General features: G+C 43.5%; 1 protein-coding gene across 2 annotated transcripts; it reads right to left on the bottom strand.

Annotated features, from left to right (window-relative positions):
* Window positions 1-459: 459 nt before the first annotated feature.
* On the bottom strand, window positions 460-11142 carry VMA21 (vacuolar ATPase assembly factor VMA21). 2 transcript variants are annotated; one of them, XM_079910568.1, is made up of 3 exons: window positions 11021-11142; window positions 5255-5364; window positions 460-4685 (listed from the first exon to the last, which is right to left on the bottom strand). In XM_079910568.1, exons 1-3 carry the CDS (start codon window positions 11128-11130, stop codon window positions 4543-4545), a joined length of 363 nt encoding a protein of 120 aa, XP_079766694.1. In that variant the 5' UTR covers window positions 11131-11142; the 3' UTR covers window positions 460-4542. The 2 variants fall into 2 exon arrangements, with proteins under 2 accessions (XP_079766694.1, XP_079766695.1); XM_079910569.1 differs by lacking the exon at window positions 11021-11142 and adding an exon at window positions 10751-10941.
* Between the last annotated feature and the right edge of the window lie 8605 nt (window positions 11143-19747).

Raw genomic sequence — 19747 nt, 5'->3', positions numbered from 1 at the left:
GCAGTTCAAACCCGTGTTGTTCAAGGGTCAACTGTACAATCCACAAGTGGCCTAGAGGACAGAGGAAACAGGGCACTGGCATGAGGGAGTGGTGTGCTGGACATTGCCAGGAACTGACTATCCCTGTCTTTAATTAGCCACAGGTATTCCCCACCGTCACTCCTTCAGTGGTATTTGAAGCCCATTCGCCCCCAAATGATTTTTTTTTAAGGCACAAGGCAAGGAGCTGCTTTCTTTTCCCCACTGCTACCTACACCAATTCTGACAGGCCCAGCACAGCCCTTCCAGTCTCAGCATCCCTCACAGCCCCCACCCATTTGAGCATCTCTGGCCTACATTTACTGCATAAAAGCTTTCCCTTGACAGCTCTATTCATATTCTATACAGTATAAACAGAGAGGCAAACAAATGTAAAAAAAAAATGAAGAGGTTAATAAACTTAACTATTAATTTAATCAGGAGACATCTAAGTGTAATTACGAACACTTTTTTAATGACAACAGACGGTAAATTTATACAAGTTACAGGTTAGAATATAATGAATACAAAATCCATCCAGATAAGTTAGAAAAACATCACTCACAAAAGTAAATCTGATTCAAGTGGGTAAAGAACTCAAGCCCCCCATTTGGATAATCACACGCAGCTTTCAAGGTAGCGCATCTAAAATCTGCCCCTTGTCAGGGCGCTATTCAAGACTACAGCATATTCAGTGACTCTAGCGACTTCAAAGATTCTAACACTTTTAGCATCAAGGTCAAGAGAAATCTCATAACAGGTTCACTATGCAAAAAAAACGAGAAAATGTGAACGTTTTCTGCAAACTGTAAGGTGCTGTGCAGATGTTAGCTATTGCTATTATTACTGTTCAGTGAGATTTCACTGAACTTGAGAAAAAGGAAGACTAGTCTGTAACTGACAAATATGACCTACAGAACATCTTCAAAGGAACGCAGATATTACTTTCAAGCACACGTAGCAACAAAACAGGCAAGGAAAGTGTGGCCAGGAGTGATGTTAGGTTGAGGAATTCCAGAGTACTTTAATGAATATATAAAGGCTTAATCTGTTCACAGGTTACACGTAATATTTATCGTTAGGTTCCCAAAGTCCCTGAAAATAATTTATTTTCTCAGGTGACCCTTCCCCCTACAAAAAGGAAAAAGAAATCTTGTCAAGTTGTTGAGCGTGCTGCTTCAGGCCAGCTCTTGCAAACGCTATCTTAAATGGAAGAGCAGAGGCTGCGTGAATCAACTTGTACCATAGGCAAGCCATTTATAAAATGGCCTACCAACAATGTACAACTTCACTTGAGCATAAATAAAACAATAAACATGAACTTGTCTGGAGACAAGACATATACGCTAGATGCATTTAAAACAGGATATAAATTCTTTGTCTCACGTACCTTCAGCTTTCATCTTTCCTTGGGTACACCCTATCTGTTTAACTGTTTTTACTGGTCTCCTTGGGTACTCTAGCTGTATATATAAAATTTACACGAAAACAGAAAATAAACACCAAACAAGTCAAGCAGTTGCTTTTTGGGCAAAGCTGATGAGACCTTTATGATGAAAATAATCTTACAGTATATTTCTGTTATATTCCCATGAAACGCAGGTTGTTTTTTTTTCTTTTTTACGGAGGGTTTCAATTTCTTCAGCAATTCAAAACTGAATTCTGCTGTCATATGTAAAATGGTATCCACTTGAAGAGCTAATGACATCAGATGCATTCTACAGCAGACTTTTCATTTTTTAGCACAATGAGAATAAAGATTATATTCTGGGGGGCAACATGGGAGGTGAGGTGAATAAGGTCATGTGTTAAATCAGTAGCCTGTACTGACACTTCAAGTTACACTCCCTAATTGAGGTTATTCTTACAATCAGTTTTCAAACAATAGTGAACATATTCCTACCTTATAACATTTATATAAGGGCTCAATTGTAGCTTTCCTTTCTATACATCCGGAAGTATATACATTGTACAAGAGGAAATCACTGAGACATCTTGAAAAATAAATCTACTTGTCAAATACCATGTTATTTCAACAGCAGCAAACTACTCACTTAACAGTTAAAACCCTAAGAAAATATTAACTGGTGTGAAAACAAGTCTATATTGTAATAACCCCAAACATCAACCTTAGCATCCGATTCTAACTTTCAAATGCTGGGTACCTTTTCCAAGAGGAAATTACATCTGCTCTTGCATGAATCCCCGGTTTAAATACTTGCAGAAACACACCCATGTTATCTACTCAGCAAATGTCTGAAATCAAGCAAAACAATCCAACACAGGACATTAACGTTTTACAAATAGCATAAGATCCCAAAAGTACAAGAAAAACCTTGACATTATAGAAAAAGAAATTAGGTGGACAAATTTTAGTACAACAAGGCATCTAAAGAGGGGACCATCTAGAAATCTACCATACAGTACACTAGACTCAATCTGGAGTACCCTACAATTCCGTATTAAATTTGTAGAATTTTATACCAAAACTGTAGTCTTTTTAAGAAAACATTTTACATTTAGAATAACTACTTAAGACATTTAAACTGTAGATAACATTTAACTATAAGCAAGAATAAAAAAGAGTCCTACAATAATCTTTTATTTCTTCTCAACAATTAAATAAACACAAATGCCTTCTTTGCTTTTATGCCTAACTACCACTCTACTCCTTTAGTCCAGTTCCACAACATCAAAAGTAGGGGTGAACAAACAAAATCAGTAATGGCAAACACTCACAGCAAGAGCCGTTGTATTAGGGATTATCAATGACAGGAAATTTGTACAATGAAATATCTAGTTAAAAGAGTAACCTACTAGAGAATGGACTTGAGGATACGGGGAGGGGGAAGGGTAAGCTGGGACAAAGTGAGAGAGTGGCATGGACATATATACACTACCAAACGTAAAATAGATAGGTAGTGGGAAGCAGCCGCATAGCACAGGGAGATCAGCTGGGTGCTTTGTGACCACCTGGAGGGGTGGGATCGGGAGGGAGGGAGGGAGGGAGACACAAGAGGCAGGAGATATGGGAACATATGTATATGTATAACAGATTCACTTTGTTATAAAGCAGAAACTAACACACCACTGTAAAGCAATTATACTCCAATAAAGATGTTAAAAAAAAGACTCAATAAATGAAAGCTATTACTATTTAAAAAAAAAAAGTAAAGGTAGAATGTGCTTTTTAAGAAAACGGCCAATAATCACTCATCTGAAAAAATGCAAATAGCCGCCAGGTAAAATGGGCAGAATTTGAACTTAAACCAAAGTTTTAGTGTGTAACAAACTAGCATTAAGAAATGCGCACAGGATGTAAACCAAAATAGTGGTTATCTCCAGGTGGCAACATTACAGGGAATTTAAATTTTCTTCCTTTTTAATATGCACTTTTTTGGGGGGTGTTTTTAGATTGCACACAAGTAGTACCAAGCGGCTAGAAAGAACACAGAGCAAGGAAACGAAAGTAAAACCACAGGGTCTTTTTCTACCAGAAAGGACCTCAAGGACTATCTAACTTAGATACATTATCTATTGATGTATCTGGGATATAACGGCACTGACTTAAAAGACTAGAGTAGAAATTCCAAGAATACTTCCTGGATGATAAAAATAACCTATTTTCAGGATTGTTTACACTCCCTAACTATGCAAAAATGAACACATTTAAATGTAAATTCACTCATATACATTATTAAAAAGTAGGAAAAACAAATTTAAAGGGAGTTCACACAACCTTGTAATTAAAGAGTAAGTTCATTGTTGAATGACCAGAGCAAAGCAGATCGTTACAGAGTTTGTCTGAAAGCAGGAGGCTGGCCTGAAAGGGGCCTTTAGGGAGTAGGCTGGGTGCCTAGGCAGGTAGCTCTCTCTGCTTTGCCGTCTGCATTCTTCAATAAACCCAGTCCTTTTACATGAATGGGTGTGATTCAACCCAGTTTCCCCATGAAATAATGTAATGAAAGATTTCTATCGACGAGGGATTACACTTTATGCAAAATTTCTCAGTAACATTCAGATTAATTCCAGTGTCCACCATTTAAGCAATTTCCCATACGCATTTACAACCCAAAACCCAATGACGTGGTATTTTCATGATAGTTAGGAAAAGTGTTCCAGCGAAAAATAAAGTTTAGATTTGCTCCACTATGTACATCTGAATATATCCAGAGGAGTAAAACTCAAAGCCAACCAAAAGACGAAATGCTATAAAATATTGTTTTGTTGTAAGATAATCAAATTCCTCCCAGAATAATGTGTAACTAATTTCACATACGTATTTGTAACCAATTTAACTTTTCCAAATTCTCATTTGCAAATGAGAGGCTCATACAGTTAAAACTGATACAAACCACTGTTTTAGAAGGATCAAAATTTACACTAGTCAAACGTGATTCCATAAGATTGATGTTCTTTCACTTTATTAAAATCATTTACCACTTACCATAAAATCATTTACTCCAGACACATTTACCATTTAAAAAAAAATCAATTTAATGCTATCAAAAGGTGATGTTCACTTTAATCCTGTTTGCCTTCACGCCACTGCCTTGAGCCTTCATTCCAGGCCACGTAAACAAAGAGGGCGAGCACCACGTGGACAGCGACCACTGCAACAATAGCAGCATAAAAATAGCTGTCCCTATTGGACATCCCAAAGGCGCCTATCGAGAGAAAAAAAGTTTCCATTTTATTCCAAAATGTATCAAAATACAAAAAACAAAGCATACTAATTTTTAGTAGCTATATATTTCACTAGTCAGACAATTAAAAAGGAATGATTTGCATGGTGATAAATCAAGTATTCACTTAAAGATCTGAATACATTCTACACAAGAAGAACATTATGTTGAATGAAAACCACAACTGATCACTTCATCTAAGGACTCTGACATTAAAAAAGGGAGCTTTATTTTCTCTTCCTTCCAATGTCTTCCACCAAAGGTACGTTCCCCCAAATTCCTCCTCCCATGTCAGGCAACTCTTGCTCTCAAAGGGCTGTTAAAAGAAAGGATCTGCAAGCTATTCCACAGAAAACCATAAGCAAGTATGATGTCAAACTGAAATAACCAAGTGATGAAAAAGTTCATTTCATGCAACGTGATTTTTGAAAAGCAAAACAGAAGAAGCAAAATTAAGAATACCCAGTTTAAAGATATAAAGAAGTCATAAAAGCACAGAATCTCAAATATAGTTAAGGGGGAAAATGTCTTGTTTTATGGTCTAGGATTACCTTCAAAAACATAAGATTTAGTCGTGAAATATAACCCAATAGGTACAGTGATCATTAAAGCTGTGAAGAACAGGAGCGTCTTCAGAGTGGATGCTAATGAACTTTCATTTCTGGAATAAAGTAAACAAAGAGAAAATCAGAGCCTGCACAGCCATTTCCAACTATTCTTGTGTCCATAAATGCTATAAATACCCACAGAAAAGATGCTGGGAACACTGCTCCTGCCTTGAAAGCAGTGGCGAGAGGAAGAAGGGGCAGTGCCAGGGACTCAAAATTAGAAGATCCTAGAAAACCAGCAGCAGACCCAGTGTGAAAGGAAGTATAAAGTACAAAAAAGTGGTTTGTAATCTCCCAAGTGCTATGCAAATGTACACGATTTACAGAATTCACAATGGAGGTAGCAAGGGAGAAGATACACCGAAAACAACTAATGAACGTCCCTTCACAAAGCATCCTATCAGTGGCTAGCTGAATACAGTACAGACAAGGTTTGGGAATCTCCAAAGAAATAGGAGCCTAGAACAATTCAGCTGAAGGAAACGTACTCAAATGTCTTTGTAATTAAGTAGCTACAGTACAACTTAGATGGCCTTCACACATGGATGCATTAAAAGTTTGATATCGAGACACTTTTTGTTCAGTGAATTCTATTCTTCCAGACTATTTTAAAATCAATGGAAATAATGCAATGGGAAGTTTTGTTCCACAATACAATAAAATGATTCTGAAGAACGCAATTAAGCTTTTAAAATTATATGCTTAAAGAAAAACAAGTCAGATAAACTGTTACTTAAAACATTAGCAATGTAAAGATTATAGCCACACCCGCTTGTCCACGCATCACCTAAGACTTCATGGAGCTACAGAGGCAGAGCTTAGTGGTGGCGCCAGACCACGTGGCCCTCAAAACCTAAAATACTTACTATCTGGCCCTTTCCAGAAAAACTTCGCGAACCCCGATGTATACTATTCCAATTATGTTAAAAATGTGTGCACATGAAAAAGGACTCCAGATTAATACACAATAATAAAGTTATTTCCCCACTTTCAAATATTCCTTAACGTTGTTTTACTGATAAGTAGATATACGTCAGCATTTGTCCTAATGCACTGTCACAAATGAGCAACTACTGACAGTGAAGCATAGTAAGCTTCCAGCAACCCTGGACACACACATACCTCATACATACCACCTCATACGTTACGTTTAAAAGCAGTAGGCCCTACAGCTTTTAACCTTTAGATAGTCTTTTTTTCCTTAAATCCAACCATCCTCACACTACCTTGTCAGAGAGGAAGAAATTTTCCTCTACCCTCCTGGGTTCTTCCGGCTGTTCAAAGAATTAAGTTGACATGAGACATATTAACAGGAGAAATATCAAACAAAGTTGAGTAACATGTATACGTGGAAGAGACCCAGGAGAACTGAGTAACTCGCCAAAATGGCCGAAACCCTTGCCTTAAATACCATCTTCAGCTAAAGACAAAAGAGGATGTTGCGGGTAGGGATTGGGGACTTCAAAGGGGAAGGTGGCAATTCACATGAAGATGGCAAAGCGAATGTTTGGTAAACAAGTGCTTGCTGGGCCATGCAGAGTCTATGGGACACAAAGTGGACACCGGTCTCTATGCCCCATTTCCCCACACCTGGCCCATACTCTTTGCAGGTATCTCTGGTGATAGCTCTCTTCCAGGAACAGGCCCTCTATCTAAATTTTTTTAGGCAATTAAGGGGAAGGTCAAAGTTTCTTCCTGAGTCTTTTGGGCCTTGACTGTTTTCAGTGTGAAATAATCTGCATAGCAAAGAGACACTTCGGGGTGGCAAGTGTCGCTCCCCTACAACCTGAACACACGTCCAACTTTATGCTCAGAGTCAACACTTGAACTTAATTCTTTCTGGAAAAAACAGACACTAAAAGGGATAAGGTTAAAAATTTTTTAATTTATGTAGAAATTCTACTATTTTCTTTCCATACTTCAGTGAATCATCTTTTAATACATACCACTTCGGTGATCACTCAGCTATACATTCTCATCTAACATACATAAGCTCCCTTACACTGTTTCCTAACAGAAAAATTTTAGAAAAATTTATTGCATAATCTTTATGAATAATATGAGTGTCTGCAGGAGTTCTATATAAAAAATACAAAAAGTCACATCCAAAGAAAACAAAAACACTAATTTGAAAAGATACTTGCACCCCAATGTTCGCAGCAGCATTATTTACAATTACCAAGATACAGAAGCAACCTAAGTATCCATCAACAGATGAATGGACAAAGGAGATACGATATATATACGTATACACACAGACACAAACATATCAATACATACGTATAATGGAACACTACTCAGCCATAAAGAACAAAATTTTGCCACTTGCAGCAACGTGGATGGACTTGGAAGGCATTATGCTAAGTGAAATAAGTCAGAGACTGTATGATATCACTTACACATGGAATCTAAAAACTACAACACACTAGTGAAAATAACAAAAAAGCAGATTCACAGATATACAAAACAAACTAGTGGTTACCAGTGGGGAGGGTGGGAGGCGCAATACAGGGGAAGGGGAGTGGGAGGTACAAACTATTGTGTAGACAGGCTACAAGGATGTATTGTACAACACGGGGAATGTAGCCAATATTTTGTAATAACTATGTATGGAGTGTAACCCTTTAAAAATTGTATAAAAAATTAATACATACATACATACATAAAGTCGGTATTTGGCCAATTCTTTTGTGGACCCCAACAAAAAACTTGACCTTCATGGTGTTTCTTTGGGGAGTTAAAGTATGTGTTTTTCGTATGGATGCCAAGGAGGGAAAACCACGGTGGGGTGGGGATGGTGGTGTGCGGATGGTGGTGTGCTGAATTGGGCAATTGGGATTGACATATATACACTGATGTGTATAAAACTGATGACTAATAAGAACCTGCAGTATATAAAAAAAAAAAATACTAAACTTTCTTTGGGTTATTTGTACAGAAATATGTTAATATAAATGTTTCAGACATTACATGAAATTTCTAAAAATCTTGTATGTTCTTCTATAATGTTATAAGTCATAATTCTAGTTATTACTTTAAAATGTATATCTCAAAGGTAACTAAATTTCCTTGTCAATTGCATTATTATGAACTTTCATCAACTCTTTAACCGTGGTCATTTTTAAGTCTTTTGTCATTACAGACAGTTCTGGGTGTACTCTGATGCTTTTGCAAAAATGTTCCTATAAAAGGGTTTCATCTTCAAGGAATTCATGGAAAAGACTCTGACAAGTACAGGTTTCTGGTAACTGACTATACTGCTGAACTGAATGAATAAGCATTTTCAGAACTCTAATGGAAAACTGATGAATTCATAAAAGTGCCAACAAAAGATCAAGATGAAAAAAATTAATTACATGGGACTGAGTGAACTGATGAGGATGATTATAATTTTTGTGACTTTCTGTTTGAATAAAAAAAAAATCCCACAAGGACTCAGGGGCAAAAAATATACAAATCAGTTTTCACTGCAAAGTAAAGGAGCTGTTACAGTGGAGGATTCCTGGACTGAATGTCAGTATTATGACATAGTGTGAGTGTGTTTCGTGTTTGGTAATTGCAATCATTGTTGCTTTTGTTGTGGTCACCCATTTACAATGCTTGGTGTTAGTTTATTTATCTCTTGTAAAAATAAAATACAGTGTGTGTGTGTGTGTGTGTGTGTGTGTGTGTGTGTGTGAGAGAAAAATAAATAAATAAAATAAAGTATGTATTTTTGGTGTGCAAAATTCAGATCATCTAACCTGATAAAGAAACAAAGCTTGAGAATCTAGAGAAAGGGAAGGTTAACCGGTTCTCCTGTTCTTTAGATCATCTCTTGAATATCTATTATCTGGCCTGGCTTTGAGAAAAGTTTACTATTGAAAAGATGATATAATACCATAAAAATGTTTTAAAGCACACAAAATCACTTATGATCCCACCACACAAACAGAATCTTTTCTGCATGTTAATTTCTAGCCCCACGCACTCTACACATAGCATATCTTAACAATTTGTAGCTTATCTCCAACTCCTTCTCACCTCTCTCTTTACCTTAAGCTCCAAAAATTTGACTTTCAGTCTCACAAATATAGGACTAAGTACAAAGTTAAGCACACAAACTTCTGAGAACTAGTTTTTCAAACTTCCTCTAGTGTTTATAGGACATTTTCTCCTTGCCAGCTTGGGTATAACAGGTGATTTATTCTAAAACAAAGCTACTGATGTCATTCAACTGATTTCTCCTATGTGTCTCCGATCGGGTGTTACTGAGACTTGTTAGAAATGAATGAGAACATTCAGAATTAGAACTGGCCTCACACAAAACAAATAATTCAGGATGAACCTTACTGTGTCCCCACTCTTAAAACCATCTAGAGTTTACCCACTTCATATAAACTTCTGCAGCAAACACTAAGCAGATAGAGCTTACCATGTTCCCTTTTATGGCAAGCAAGACTTCCACTGCAAGTAGATTTCACTGCAAATTCCATTAGGAAACACTAGAATCAGTCTAGGAGGGCTATACTGTATTCTAAGTGTACTTAATAAAAATACCTGTTGGTAGCGTCACTACTAAACAGTAATAAAAAAAATAAACACCTACATTGCCATTGTGAGAGTGAAAAAGATCACGGGGCTCCAAAAATCACGGGCTTTGGAGTCAGTGGGCTTGGACAACTGCCAGCTTTAACACTTACTAATTGTGTGACCTAACCGTGTGATCTTGGGCAAGTCACTTATTCTGAGTCAACTTCATCGTTTTTAAAAATCAGGAAACTAAGCACTTTCTTAATTCTGATAATGTATGTATAACAAAGCACCTAAGCTGAGCCTGGCACACACTGAATGGCGGCTAAACCCCTCCCCATCCTCTTGCCTCGTGAGATATCAAGAACCACCCACTCTCTCCTCAGGTTCCCTCTACTCGGCCACCAGCCCCCATCCGACTGACTCCCCAAGTGAAGAAGGCTCAAATCAGGGAGAGCCCTTTCTCCCTTCCATTCGTTCATGCGTACAGCAAACATTTATTAAGCCCCGACGATGCAGGCCCTGTGGGGGAGACGGAGATGGAGAAGGCCAGGTTCCTGTCCTCAGGGAGCTCACCCTGCAGTGGGGAAAAAGACTGCAGACAGCAAGACCGCAATATAGACAACAGCGAGAAGTGGTGCTAGGCCAGAAACAGGAGCTGAAAGCCTCCCTACCTATCCCCCAAGACCCCGGGCCCCTTGCTCCCGAGCGAAGGGTAGGGGCCGGGCATGCAAACACTGCAGGTCCCAACCTACTTCCCCTCTCTCCTCTAGCCCGCAGCTCCGGCCCCGAGGGTCCAGACCTCACGCCCACCCACCGCAGGTCAGCCCGGTCGGCCCAGGCCTTCCCTCCTGCCCCGCTCCCAGCCAGGGACGGTCCGCCTCGTGCTTGAGGCCCCCGCCCGACCCCGCCCCTGCTCCGGACTACCTGAAGTCGCACGGCTGCAGCGCGTTCAGAGCCGCTTTATCAAAACGCTCCATGGCGTCGCCACGCCCGCAGCAGGCGCTCAGAAGCGAGCTGGGCTCGGCGTCCGCGCTTAATCGGCTCCGCGGGAGACCGGTCGAAGCAGACCGCGCCGGAAGTGCCGGCGAGCGCCGGTCGTTGGGCCGCAGCGCGCAGGCGCGGCGCGCCGTTGTGACGCCGGGCGCAGGCGCAGGCGCAGGCGCAGGCGCGGTCGCGAGCGTTCACGTGACTTACCGGCAGGGGCTGCGGGGCGTGCGCCCTGCCAAGAGAGGCCTGCGCTCCAGGAGCAGGCCGGGCGAGTACCCCAGCCACTCCACGTTGAGCCGGGACTTGCCTCGCAGCATGGTCCTCCGGAGAGGGCGGTGCTGCGGCCGCCCCCTGAGCGCGCGCGAGCACTCCTCGTCCCCGTTCCGGCCCCTATCGCCGAGCTGTGGTTGCGAGGCGACTGGAACAGATGATCTGCGAGCAAGGAAGACCAGGCAGACGACTGGGGTGCTAGGCAACCAAGCAGTTTCCGACGACAACAACACAAAAAAGTAGTGCACATTATTCCCCAGTCCTTGAGTAAATGCCTCATTAATTATTGCCCCCAGTGAAAGTCCAGCCGTGGCAAGCTGGGAGGAGTTAGTTTAACACTCACCGAGTCCGTAAAGCTAGGGAATGTCAGAGCTGAAAGAGCCCTTGCTGAGAGAGACCGTTCCAGGCCAGACGCTGGTGATCCCAGCTTCCACTTAAAGTTAAAAACATTTTGCAGCTGCTCAGAAAGCTGCCAATGAGACAACAGGGACTCAAATAGTAAGGGACAGATGGGCCTCCCGGGCTGCGCAACCCGAGAGATATATAAACGAAAAGGGTGCGTAAGCCTAGGGTCAGGCTTGACAGAATTAGGTTGCCACTGGCTGCTAATAAGAGGACAGCCCTTACATGGTCAGCGCCTGGAAAGGGCCGCTGACCGCACATCTATTTTCTGCACCACATGGATACAAAGACCACATCTGAAATCATGACTAAACCAGCAGCTTAGAGCGGTGTTAGGGGCCTCGGACCGGAGAGCAGGAAGCCCGGGTCTGAGTTCAAATTACTAAATTTGTAATCCCTCACCGGTCCTCACCTAGACCCTTGGGGGTATAAGAACCACCTAATGCCAGAACTAGAGCAGAATTAGAATCTAAGCTCATGGGTCAGCAAACTGTGGCCAGACGGCCAAATATCTACAGCCTGCCTGCCACCTGTTTTTCTACAGCACATGCGTTAAGAAAGGTCTTTCCGTTTTCAAATGGTTTAAAAAAATCAAAAGAAGAATAACATTTTGTCACACGAGAAAACTACATGAAATTCAGATTTCAGTGTCCATAAATAAAATTTTATTGGAACTCAGCCATGCTCATTCTTTGTATGGCCTATGGCTCCTTTCATGCTACAATGGCAGCATTGTGTAGTTGTTTGTGACAGAGACTGTATGGGCCACAAAGCCTAAAGTATTTACTATCTGGCCCTTACCAGGAAATTTTGAGGACCCCTGCTCTAGCTAATCACCTTGTGATGAGGCCCTTGAACCCCTAGGGATCCATAAATGTAGTAAAGGGGGTTCTGACAATTTTTAATATTTTTAGAAACCTAATGAATTGAATGTATTTACTTGCCATAAGGGATCAACAGCTACTTAAAAACATCACCTTCGTTTGATTTTTGGCACTAATTATATCACACTGATGAGGTAATCCTGGTTATCTCATGAGAAAATACCCAAATTATTACTAAACTAAAATAAACTCTACTATACTTGGCCAACTAAATGTTTTAAAACATAGAATGAACACAAGAGGGACGGATCTTTGCTTTTTGACTTTGTGTATCTCCAATGACTAGAGAAGAGCCTGGCATATAGTAGGTACTCAATAAATATCTGTTAAATAAATGGAGTTCACAAAAGGACAAAGAGCAAAGGGATTCTTGGTAGTGAAAAGATGGGGAACCACTGATGTAGTTGTATTAGCTTGCTAGGGCTGCCATAACAACATACCACAAAGTGAGCGGCTTAAACAACAGACATTTATTGTCACATAGTTCTGGAGGATAGAAGTCTGAGATCAAGGTGGCAGCAAGTGTGGTTCTTTCTGAGGGTGATGAAGGCGAATCTGTTCTGTGCCTCTCCCCCAGCTTCTGGTGGTTTACTGGCAATGTTTGGTGAGCCTTGTTTTGTAGGCGCATCCCCCTGATGTCTGTATTTCTCTTCGCATGGCGTTCTCCCTGTGTCTGTATCTGTATCCAAAGTTTTCCTTTTTATAAGGACACCAGTCATATTGGATTAGGGACCCCCCAACCTACTCCAGTGTGACCTTATCTTAACCAATTACAACTACAATGACCCTATTTCCAAGTAAGGTCACATTCTGAGGTACTGGGGGTTAGGAATTTGACACATGAACTTGGGATGGAGGGGGGCACACGATTCAGCCCATAGCAGTATTCTAAACTCTTCCTTGTACGGATGAGGAAACGGGTCTGGAAGGGACTTTTCAGGAGTCACACATATATCTAGTAGCTCAAGTCTTGCCTCCTAGGATGGCACCTTAGCAGCCTCTGGGGCAGTTGTGTGATAACTCAATCAAGAACCATTCATAAATGAGATTTGAGGGGGGACAAAATGCCTGGCTGATATTATTTGCACATCAGTGTTTCATATAAACTAAACCTCTGTACCTCTTTTTCTTGCTGAGTTCTACACTCTACCAGGATTTACTGTGAGCTCACCTCACCGTAAATGGAGAGAGAACTTTCAGCATAAACTCAGAAACTGTAAGAGAAAGACAGAAATTAGCCAGTCCTGTGGCCCTGAACAAAGTCCTGAAACCTCGGACCTGCAGCAGCTGCTAAAGAGCTAGAGGCCAGTGGAGCCCAAACAGAGCTGTTGCCATGGGAATGAAATGGCATGTCAGGGGGCGTGGTCATTACGGAGGCATCCGGAACTAGCACCTCCGGTCTTCCCCCTGTGAATCAGAAAATGATTCTCAACTGAAAGAGCGCCAGTCAGGCCCTTTCATTTGAGTTGAGAAAAGTGAGAGCTAAAGTTGGGGAATGACTTGCTTCAAATCCACTGGATCAGTGATGGGATTAGAGAATTCATAGTTCCTAATTCTTCTAATAATTATTTTCCACTGTATCGTTTTATACTCTGTAGTATAAACCCAGTGACATGGAAAGTGTACACCCAAAGTACAATTTTTTTTGTTTGTTTTATTTTGTTTTTGGCCGCACTGCGCGGCTTTGGGGATCTTAGTTCCCCCACCAGGGATGGAACCCCCATGTGGCAGCGAAAGCACGGAGTCCTAACCACTGGACCGCCAGGGAATTCCCGCAAAGTTCAATTTGACAACAATCCCCAATTTGCTTTACTGACTCGAAACCATAACATCCTCTCCCCCTCAAGTCCCCCTTTGGGTGGCCCGCGATAGGGTTGCAGAGGAACAGTCATACTTGAAACACCAACCCATGCTTTCTGAAGGGATCTCTGCACAGCGTGGCGTCTGAAGAACTAAGCCGTGAAGAAAACAGAAATGAGCTCCACCCTACAGTTAACAAAACTCATTAAAAACATTTATATAGAATACGTTTGCTGGCTCCTTCGGCTCCCAGGTCAGGGCTGGCCCCACGTGGCCCCAAGATACCCACCTCTCTAGTGTGCTCGCCCCTCACCCCAACACAAACACCTTGGACCACTTTGTAGGATATCCAAAACAGGCCGGTCATGGATCGGAAGCTTCCATGTCCCCACCGGAAGTGACACTGCCCCCATTTCTGCCACCTCCCAAGTGCCATCTCTCCTTTCAGTATCCCCTGTAGCACTTCAGGCCTACGTGGTAGTTTGCGATCTTGCTGTGGACAAGAAAATGCTGCCGGCCATCAAGCCATCAGCTGCCGTAGCCACCCCCACCTGTGAGTCCTAAGGGGCATTCAGGATGGAGAAAAACAGGATACTGGTCCTAGATAGTTAGGATGCATCTCCAAGGACTAATTTCAACGAGCCTAGACTCTTGCATCTTCCCATACACAGAAAAGCACTAAATCCATTAACTTGAGATGTCTGGGTTTTGTGATTAACAGTAATCTTTTGATGTTCAACTACACTATTTTTTTTTTTAGCAAAAATTCCTACATATCCTGGCTCCTCCCTTACCTCATCTCTCTACTGCCTTGAACATGTGCCCTCAGTCAGAGCTGCACTGAGAATCCTGCTAGGCCCACCTCTCTGGCTTCCCCCCTCCCACCCTCTATCTGCTTCCCTGCTCCCTAAACTCTGCTCTGAGAATATTAAAGCCAGAAGAATAAGAATTTACAAGATCTGTTCCCAAAACAATTCCACTAAGAATCCTTAGAGTACAGAGCTGACCCGGAGCACTTGAAATATTTCAGGGCCAAGCTTCGTGCCTCCCCACGTGGCCTCCCACCCTCCAGGCTCTGAGCAATTCATTGTGTTAATCCCCAGGGAATCTAGGTTTTCTTGCGAGGAATTATGTCCAGCACCCCCTTGTGGGGGACAAGTTGGTACTTCAAGCCTGAGGAAGTCAGAGGGGGTGAGAGAGGAACCAGCTTCCTGGAGAGGCCTGTCCAGGTGGGTCCATCCCTGGCCCTGTCAACCAAGAAGGCCAAAATTTGCACCACATAGCTGCGGCTCTTTTGGAAATCCTGATTTGGAGAAGCTGTATGCTCAGTCCTCTGATTCCAGGTCAGGCTGAGATCTCACCGCAGGAGAAGGATAGTTAAAAGAACTTTTGCCTGGAAAGTTCTGCACTAAGAAGGTAGCCTGGCAGCAACCCACCACCCAATTTCCTTTAGGAGCGCCACCTTGACATTGGTGTCACATACTTTATCTGGACACATGGCACTGGCATCTGGCTTTCCACCTGTCCTAGAGCCTGGCCAAGACAGCCACCATCCCTATCTTTCCTCTCAAAAAGGCCCTGAGCCCCACGAGACAAGTTAGAGCAAACATTGCCTCTGGGAATGTGTGAGGCAATGGAGGCTCACACCACCACAAAAGAAATCCTTCCTAGAACTGCAGCCAAGTGGCCATTCCGCCTCTATTTCCCCTTCCAGAAACGAGGAGCTCAGTGCCTCCCAAGAAGGCCAAAATTTTTTTCTTGCCTCCATAGGTATCCTGTGGATGGTGGCCTCCTATTAACCTTGCCAACACTTGTTGCTGACCACATTTCACTGCTGAAACACATTCATCTCACTGTCAACAAGGGCCTCAAATCATCTCCCTGCAGGTCTTCTCTGTCCTGTCCCAGGTGGATTTTTAGAGCCAAAGGTGTGTCCTCACATTGGTCACTGTGGCATCTCACCTCTGTGTCCACAAGGCCAACACACAAGAGCCAGTGGGGGAAACAACTGGGTTACGGTGGCAAGGACTAGACTTGACGCCAAGGACCTGGACTTGAATCTGGGTTCCTCTGTCACTTCCTTACTGTGGGACCACCCACAAGTCGATATCCCTTTCTGGGCATTCGTTTACTTCATCTGGAGACGGTTTGTTATGAGGATCTGATGACCAAGCAGGTGTAGTAGTCACTGGATAAACTGCAAAGCCCTGATGTGGCACAGGAGACAGAGAACTGGGCTGGGGGCAAAAAGAGCTGGGGGCCACGTGTGACTCTGTCTGCAACTCCTGTGTGCCCTTGAGCAAGTCTCTTCACTTTCCCATCGGTCAATGTCTGAACTGGATCTGGCTGGGACCAAAGGCATGTCCAGTTAGCTTTCCAGGATACGTGAAGAAAGGTGGCAGTTGGAGATTCATCTGTTTTTTGAGAGCGTACGTTCTTTTCTAAGAGCCAAGGCATCTCTTTGTTCCACGGACAGTTTTGTGATCTGCCGCAAGAGAAAGAGTCCCAGGATGAAACACCGGACGCTGCTTCAGAGGAATGAGAGCAGAGAGTCAGTACAGTGGGTGGTAAGCCTCTGGCACACTGGCGTCACCTGAGGAATGGCTGCAGGAACAGGCCATGTAGCCTGAGGAAGAAAAGGACGGGAAGAGCTCTGTCTTCAGGTGTTTGAAGGGCTTTCACAGGGAAGGGAGATGAAATGAGTAGGGAGTACAGAGCGGAGCAGGTAGAGAAGTTGATCCAAGGGCAGAAGCCACGGGGAGTTTGCTTCCTCTCATTCTCAAGAATCACTTTCTACCTGTCAGACTATTAGAGCTTCTGCACGCAAGCATCTGCCCCCTTGGTCGGCTCGTCCCCTGGGGTGGAGGTGGAAGCGGACGGTGGATGCTCTTAGGTGACGAGTCCCTTCCTCCCCAGATCGGATGATTTCGTGTTGTCTGAGCCCTTGGTGAGATCAGGCCTATTTTTTATAGCACCTACTACAGATTTGTGTACACAGTTGGGCTTAGCTGAATGAGTGAATGAATCTTTCTTTCTTCATATAACAGGGAAGGCCTGTAATGGGGTGTTATCCTTGGCCCCTGACATTGGAGTAATGATGGCGTCCCACAGTAAAACATTTTTGTGTGTAAATATCACTTAAGTCTGCACAGTGGTTGTCAAACAGTGAGGCCCTGACAGAAGCCAGTGCACCGACCTGGAAACATTTTTATGGTAATCATTTCCCTACAGAACTCGGAGCTTCAAAAGGAGGGCATTCAAATACTCCCCTAGAAGGTTGCAGCTGGAAGGAACTTTCAAGATCACAGAATCCAACCCTTTCATTTCCCAGATGGTGAAGCCAAGGCACTGGCCACGGGGCTGAGGGGAGGGGAATGGCTTCCCTGGCCCAAGGCCTGGCACATAGTTGGAATCTACCAGAGGCCTGCTGTTTGCCTGCTTGCCCACAAGCCCAGCAAGGCGAGGGCAGAGTGCGTCCAGAGATCAGTCTTCGCCACCACCCAGGCAAGGCAGTGGGGCCCAGATGAGATGCAGAGGTGGCTGCAGGTAAGATGGTGATATACACAGGAACTGGAAATGAGATTGCGTGGACAGATGGGAGAAAGCAGGAAAGGAGGCATAAAAGAAAGGAGGGAGGCCCTGTTGCGGAAGGTCACCCTATGGGTCCCTGTGATGTGACAGGACCAGGAACACGAGCCCGTACCTCCCTCAGGTGTGACTTGGAAGCTCAAGGAAAGACGTCATCCCTGTGGAGGAGGGGTGTCAGCCAACACTGAACAGGTCCCTCTGTTCCTCAACTCGGGGCAGACCCTGGGCACCCCTTCCCTCGCTGACAAGCACGGCTTACAAAGCCTAGTCTCTCTCTCTCCCACCCCACCGCCCTCGGTGGAAGGTGGAACGCTCTGTCCCCAATTTACAATTCCAACAGCCTTGGGGGCTCGGAATGCACTTCTCACTGATAATCTTGAAGTCCCACCCATCTTTAATAGTTCAGCCCAAATGCCACCTCTTCAGTAAAGCAGTTTTCAATGTCAACGCCTCATTCTTCATCCCCACCATCTGAGATGTCCCCTCCTTCGGCACTCATCTCGATCTGCTTTGCATCAGTCTGTTCCTGGATCAGCGCTGGTGTACTGGGTATCGCGTCTCTCTCCCTCACTCAGACATGTACATGTACTGAGCACAGAGGAAAGGAGGGGAGCAAGGGATGCTGAGATGGAGGGATGGAAGGAGAGCTGTTGAGAAAACACATAGGCTTTCATTGTCCTGAGAGCTTCCTGGGGAGAGACATGCGTGATGGTGGCGGTGGTGGAATGGAAGACCAGATTTGCCACACGAGGGGGAACACTTCACAGTTCCATTCATTGATTCAATCATTCATTCACTTATGGAGTGCCTGCTTCGTACAAGGCGCTGTTTGGTTTCGTTCTTTGGGGGTGCACCCTAGCGGTTATGAGTAAGCCTGGGTTCAAATACCAATTCTGTCACTTACTAGCTGTGTGACCTTGGCCAAGTTACTTAACTTCTCTGTTCCTCAGTTGCTTAATCAGTAAAATGGGGAACATATCAGCACCTTCCTCATAGGTTCTTGTGAGGAGTATAAATGATTTAATTGATACTGAGTGCTTAAAACCTGGCTTGGTGCATAGAAAGTTCTATTTAAGCAGTAGCAATTATTTTAGGCGCTGTGAGTATATACATCAGTGAACAAAACCGATGAAAATCTTTGCCCTTATTGAACTTAAATCCTAGTAGAGGGAGATGAACAATTAACAGCAACAACAACAAAGGAAATTGCATTAGGAAGTGATAAATGATGTACAATAAATAATGATAAATAATAAACATCAGGTAAGGGAAGTTGGGAGTAGGCAGGTAGGGATTGCAATTTTAGAGACGATGGTCATTATGGGTCTCGTGGAGAGACTTGTGTAGTAACTGCATCACCTTGAACCTGCAGCTTGGGGCTGGCCATCTCGTAGTTTTTCTAACCCTCACTAAGGGCCCCAGGGTTGCTTGCGCCCAGAAGCATCTTTTGGGGAGGCGATCCTTCGAGAGAGAACTCTTAGAGACCAAGTGCCTTGAGTTGCTGCTGAGTTAGAGAAGGCACAGAAGCAGGCAAGGAACCGGGGCCACGGCCAGCACAGCAGGGTAAACACTTGTGGCCAAGCCTGGCAGCTGCTGGGCCTCTGTGGAGCAAACATGACCCTGGCAGCTGGCACAGAGGCGGCTGGCGGAGCCAAAGCCCTTCAGCATCTTAGCTAATGAGGACCTGCAGTAGGAAGCTTGGCCGCAGCCTTGCCACTCCCATGGGACTGCATCACTTTTTTCTTGAGCTGGGCTTCCTCTTACCTGGGAAGGCTGGTGGAACAGACTGGGCGAGTCCTGAATTTTTAGTGATGCATGAACTACAGAAGTTTTGGATGTGGAGGATTCAGAGAGTGTTTTCTGTGTTTCTTGGAGGAATGACTCCTGAAAGAGTTGTAAGATCAAGGCATATTCTGAGGGCAGGATTTATCACAAGCGTCCTCCTCGTTGGCATCCCCACACCTCAGACACACAAAAGCTATCCTCAAAA

Source organism: Stenella coeruleoalba (assembly GCF_951394435.1).
Source record: "Stenella coeruleoalba genome assembly, chromosome: X".
In the NCBI taxonomy this organism is placed as follows: Eukaryota; Metazoa; Chordata; class Mammalia; order Artiodactyla; family Delphinidae; genus Stenella; species Stenella coeruleoalba.
Note: the sequence above shows the minus strand (reverse complement) of the source record. Positions and strands in the feature narration are given on the sequence as shown.

Coding starts and splice junctions, on each gene's coding strand:
- VMA21 (XM_079910568.1), bottom strand. CDS start 11,130: ATGCTGCGAGGCAAGTCCCGGCTCAACGTGGAGTGGCTGGGGTACTCG. Junction 5,365..11,020: donor ACGCCCCGCAGCCCCTGCCG/GTAAGTCACGTG, acceptor ACTTTATTCCAG/AAATGAAAGTTCATTAGCAT. Junction 4,686..5,254: donor TAAATCTTATGTTTTTGAAG/GTAATCCTAGAC, acceptor TTCTCTCGATAG/GCGCCTTTGGGATGTCCAAT.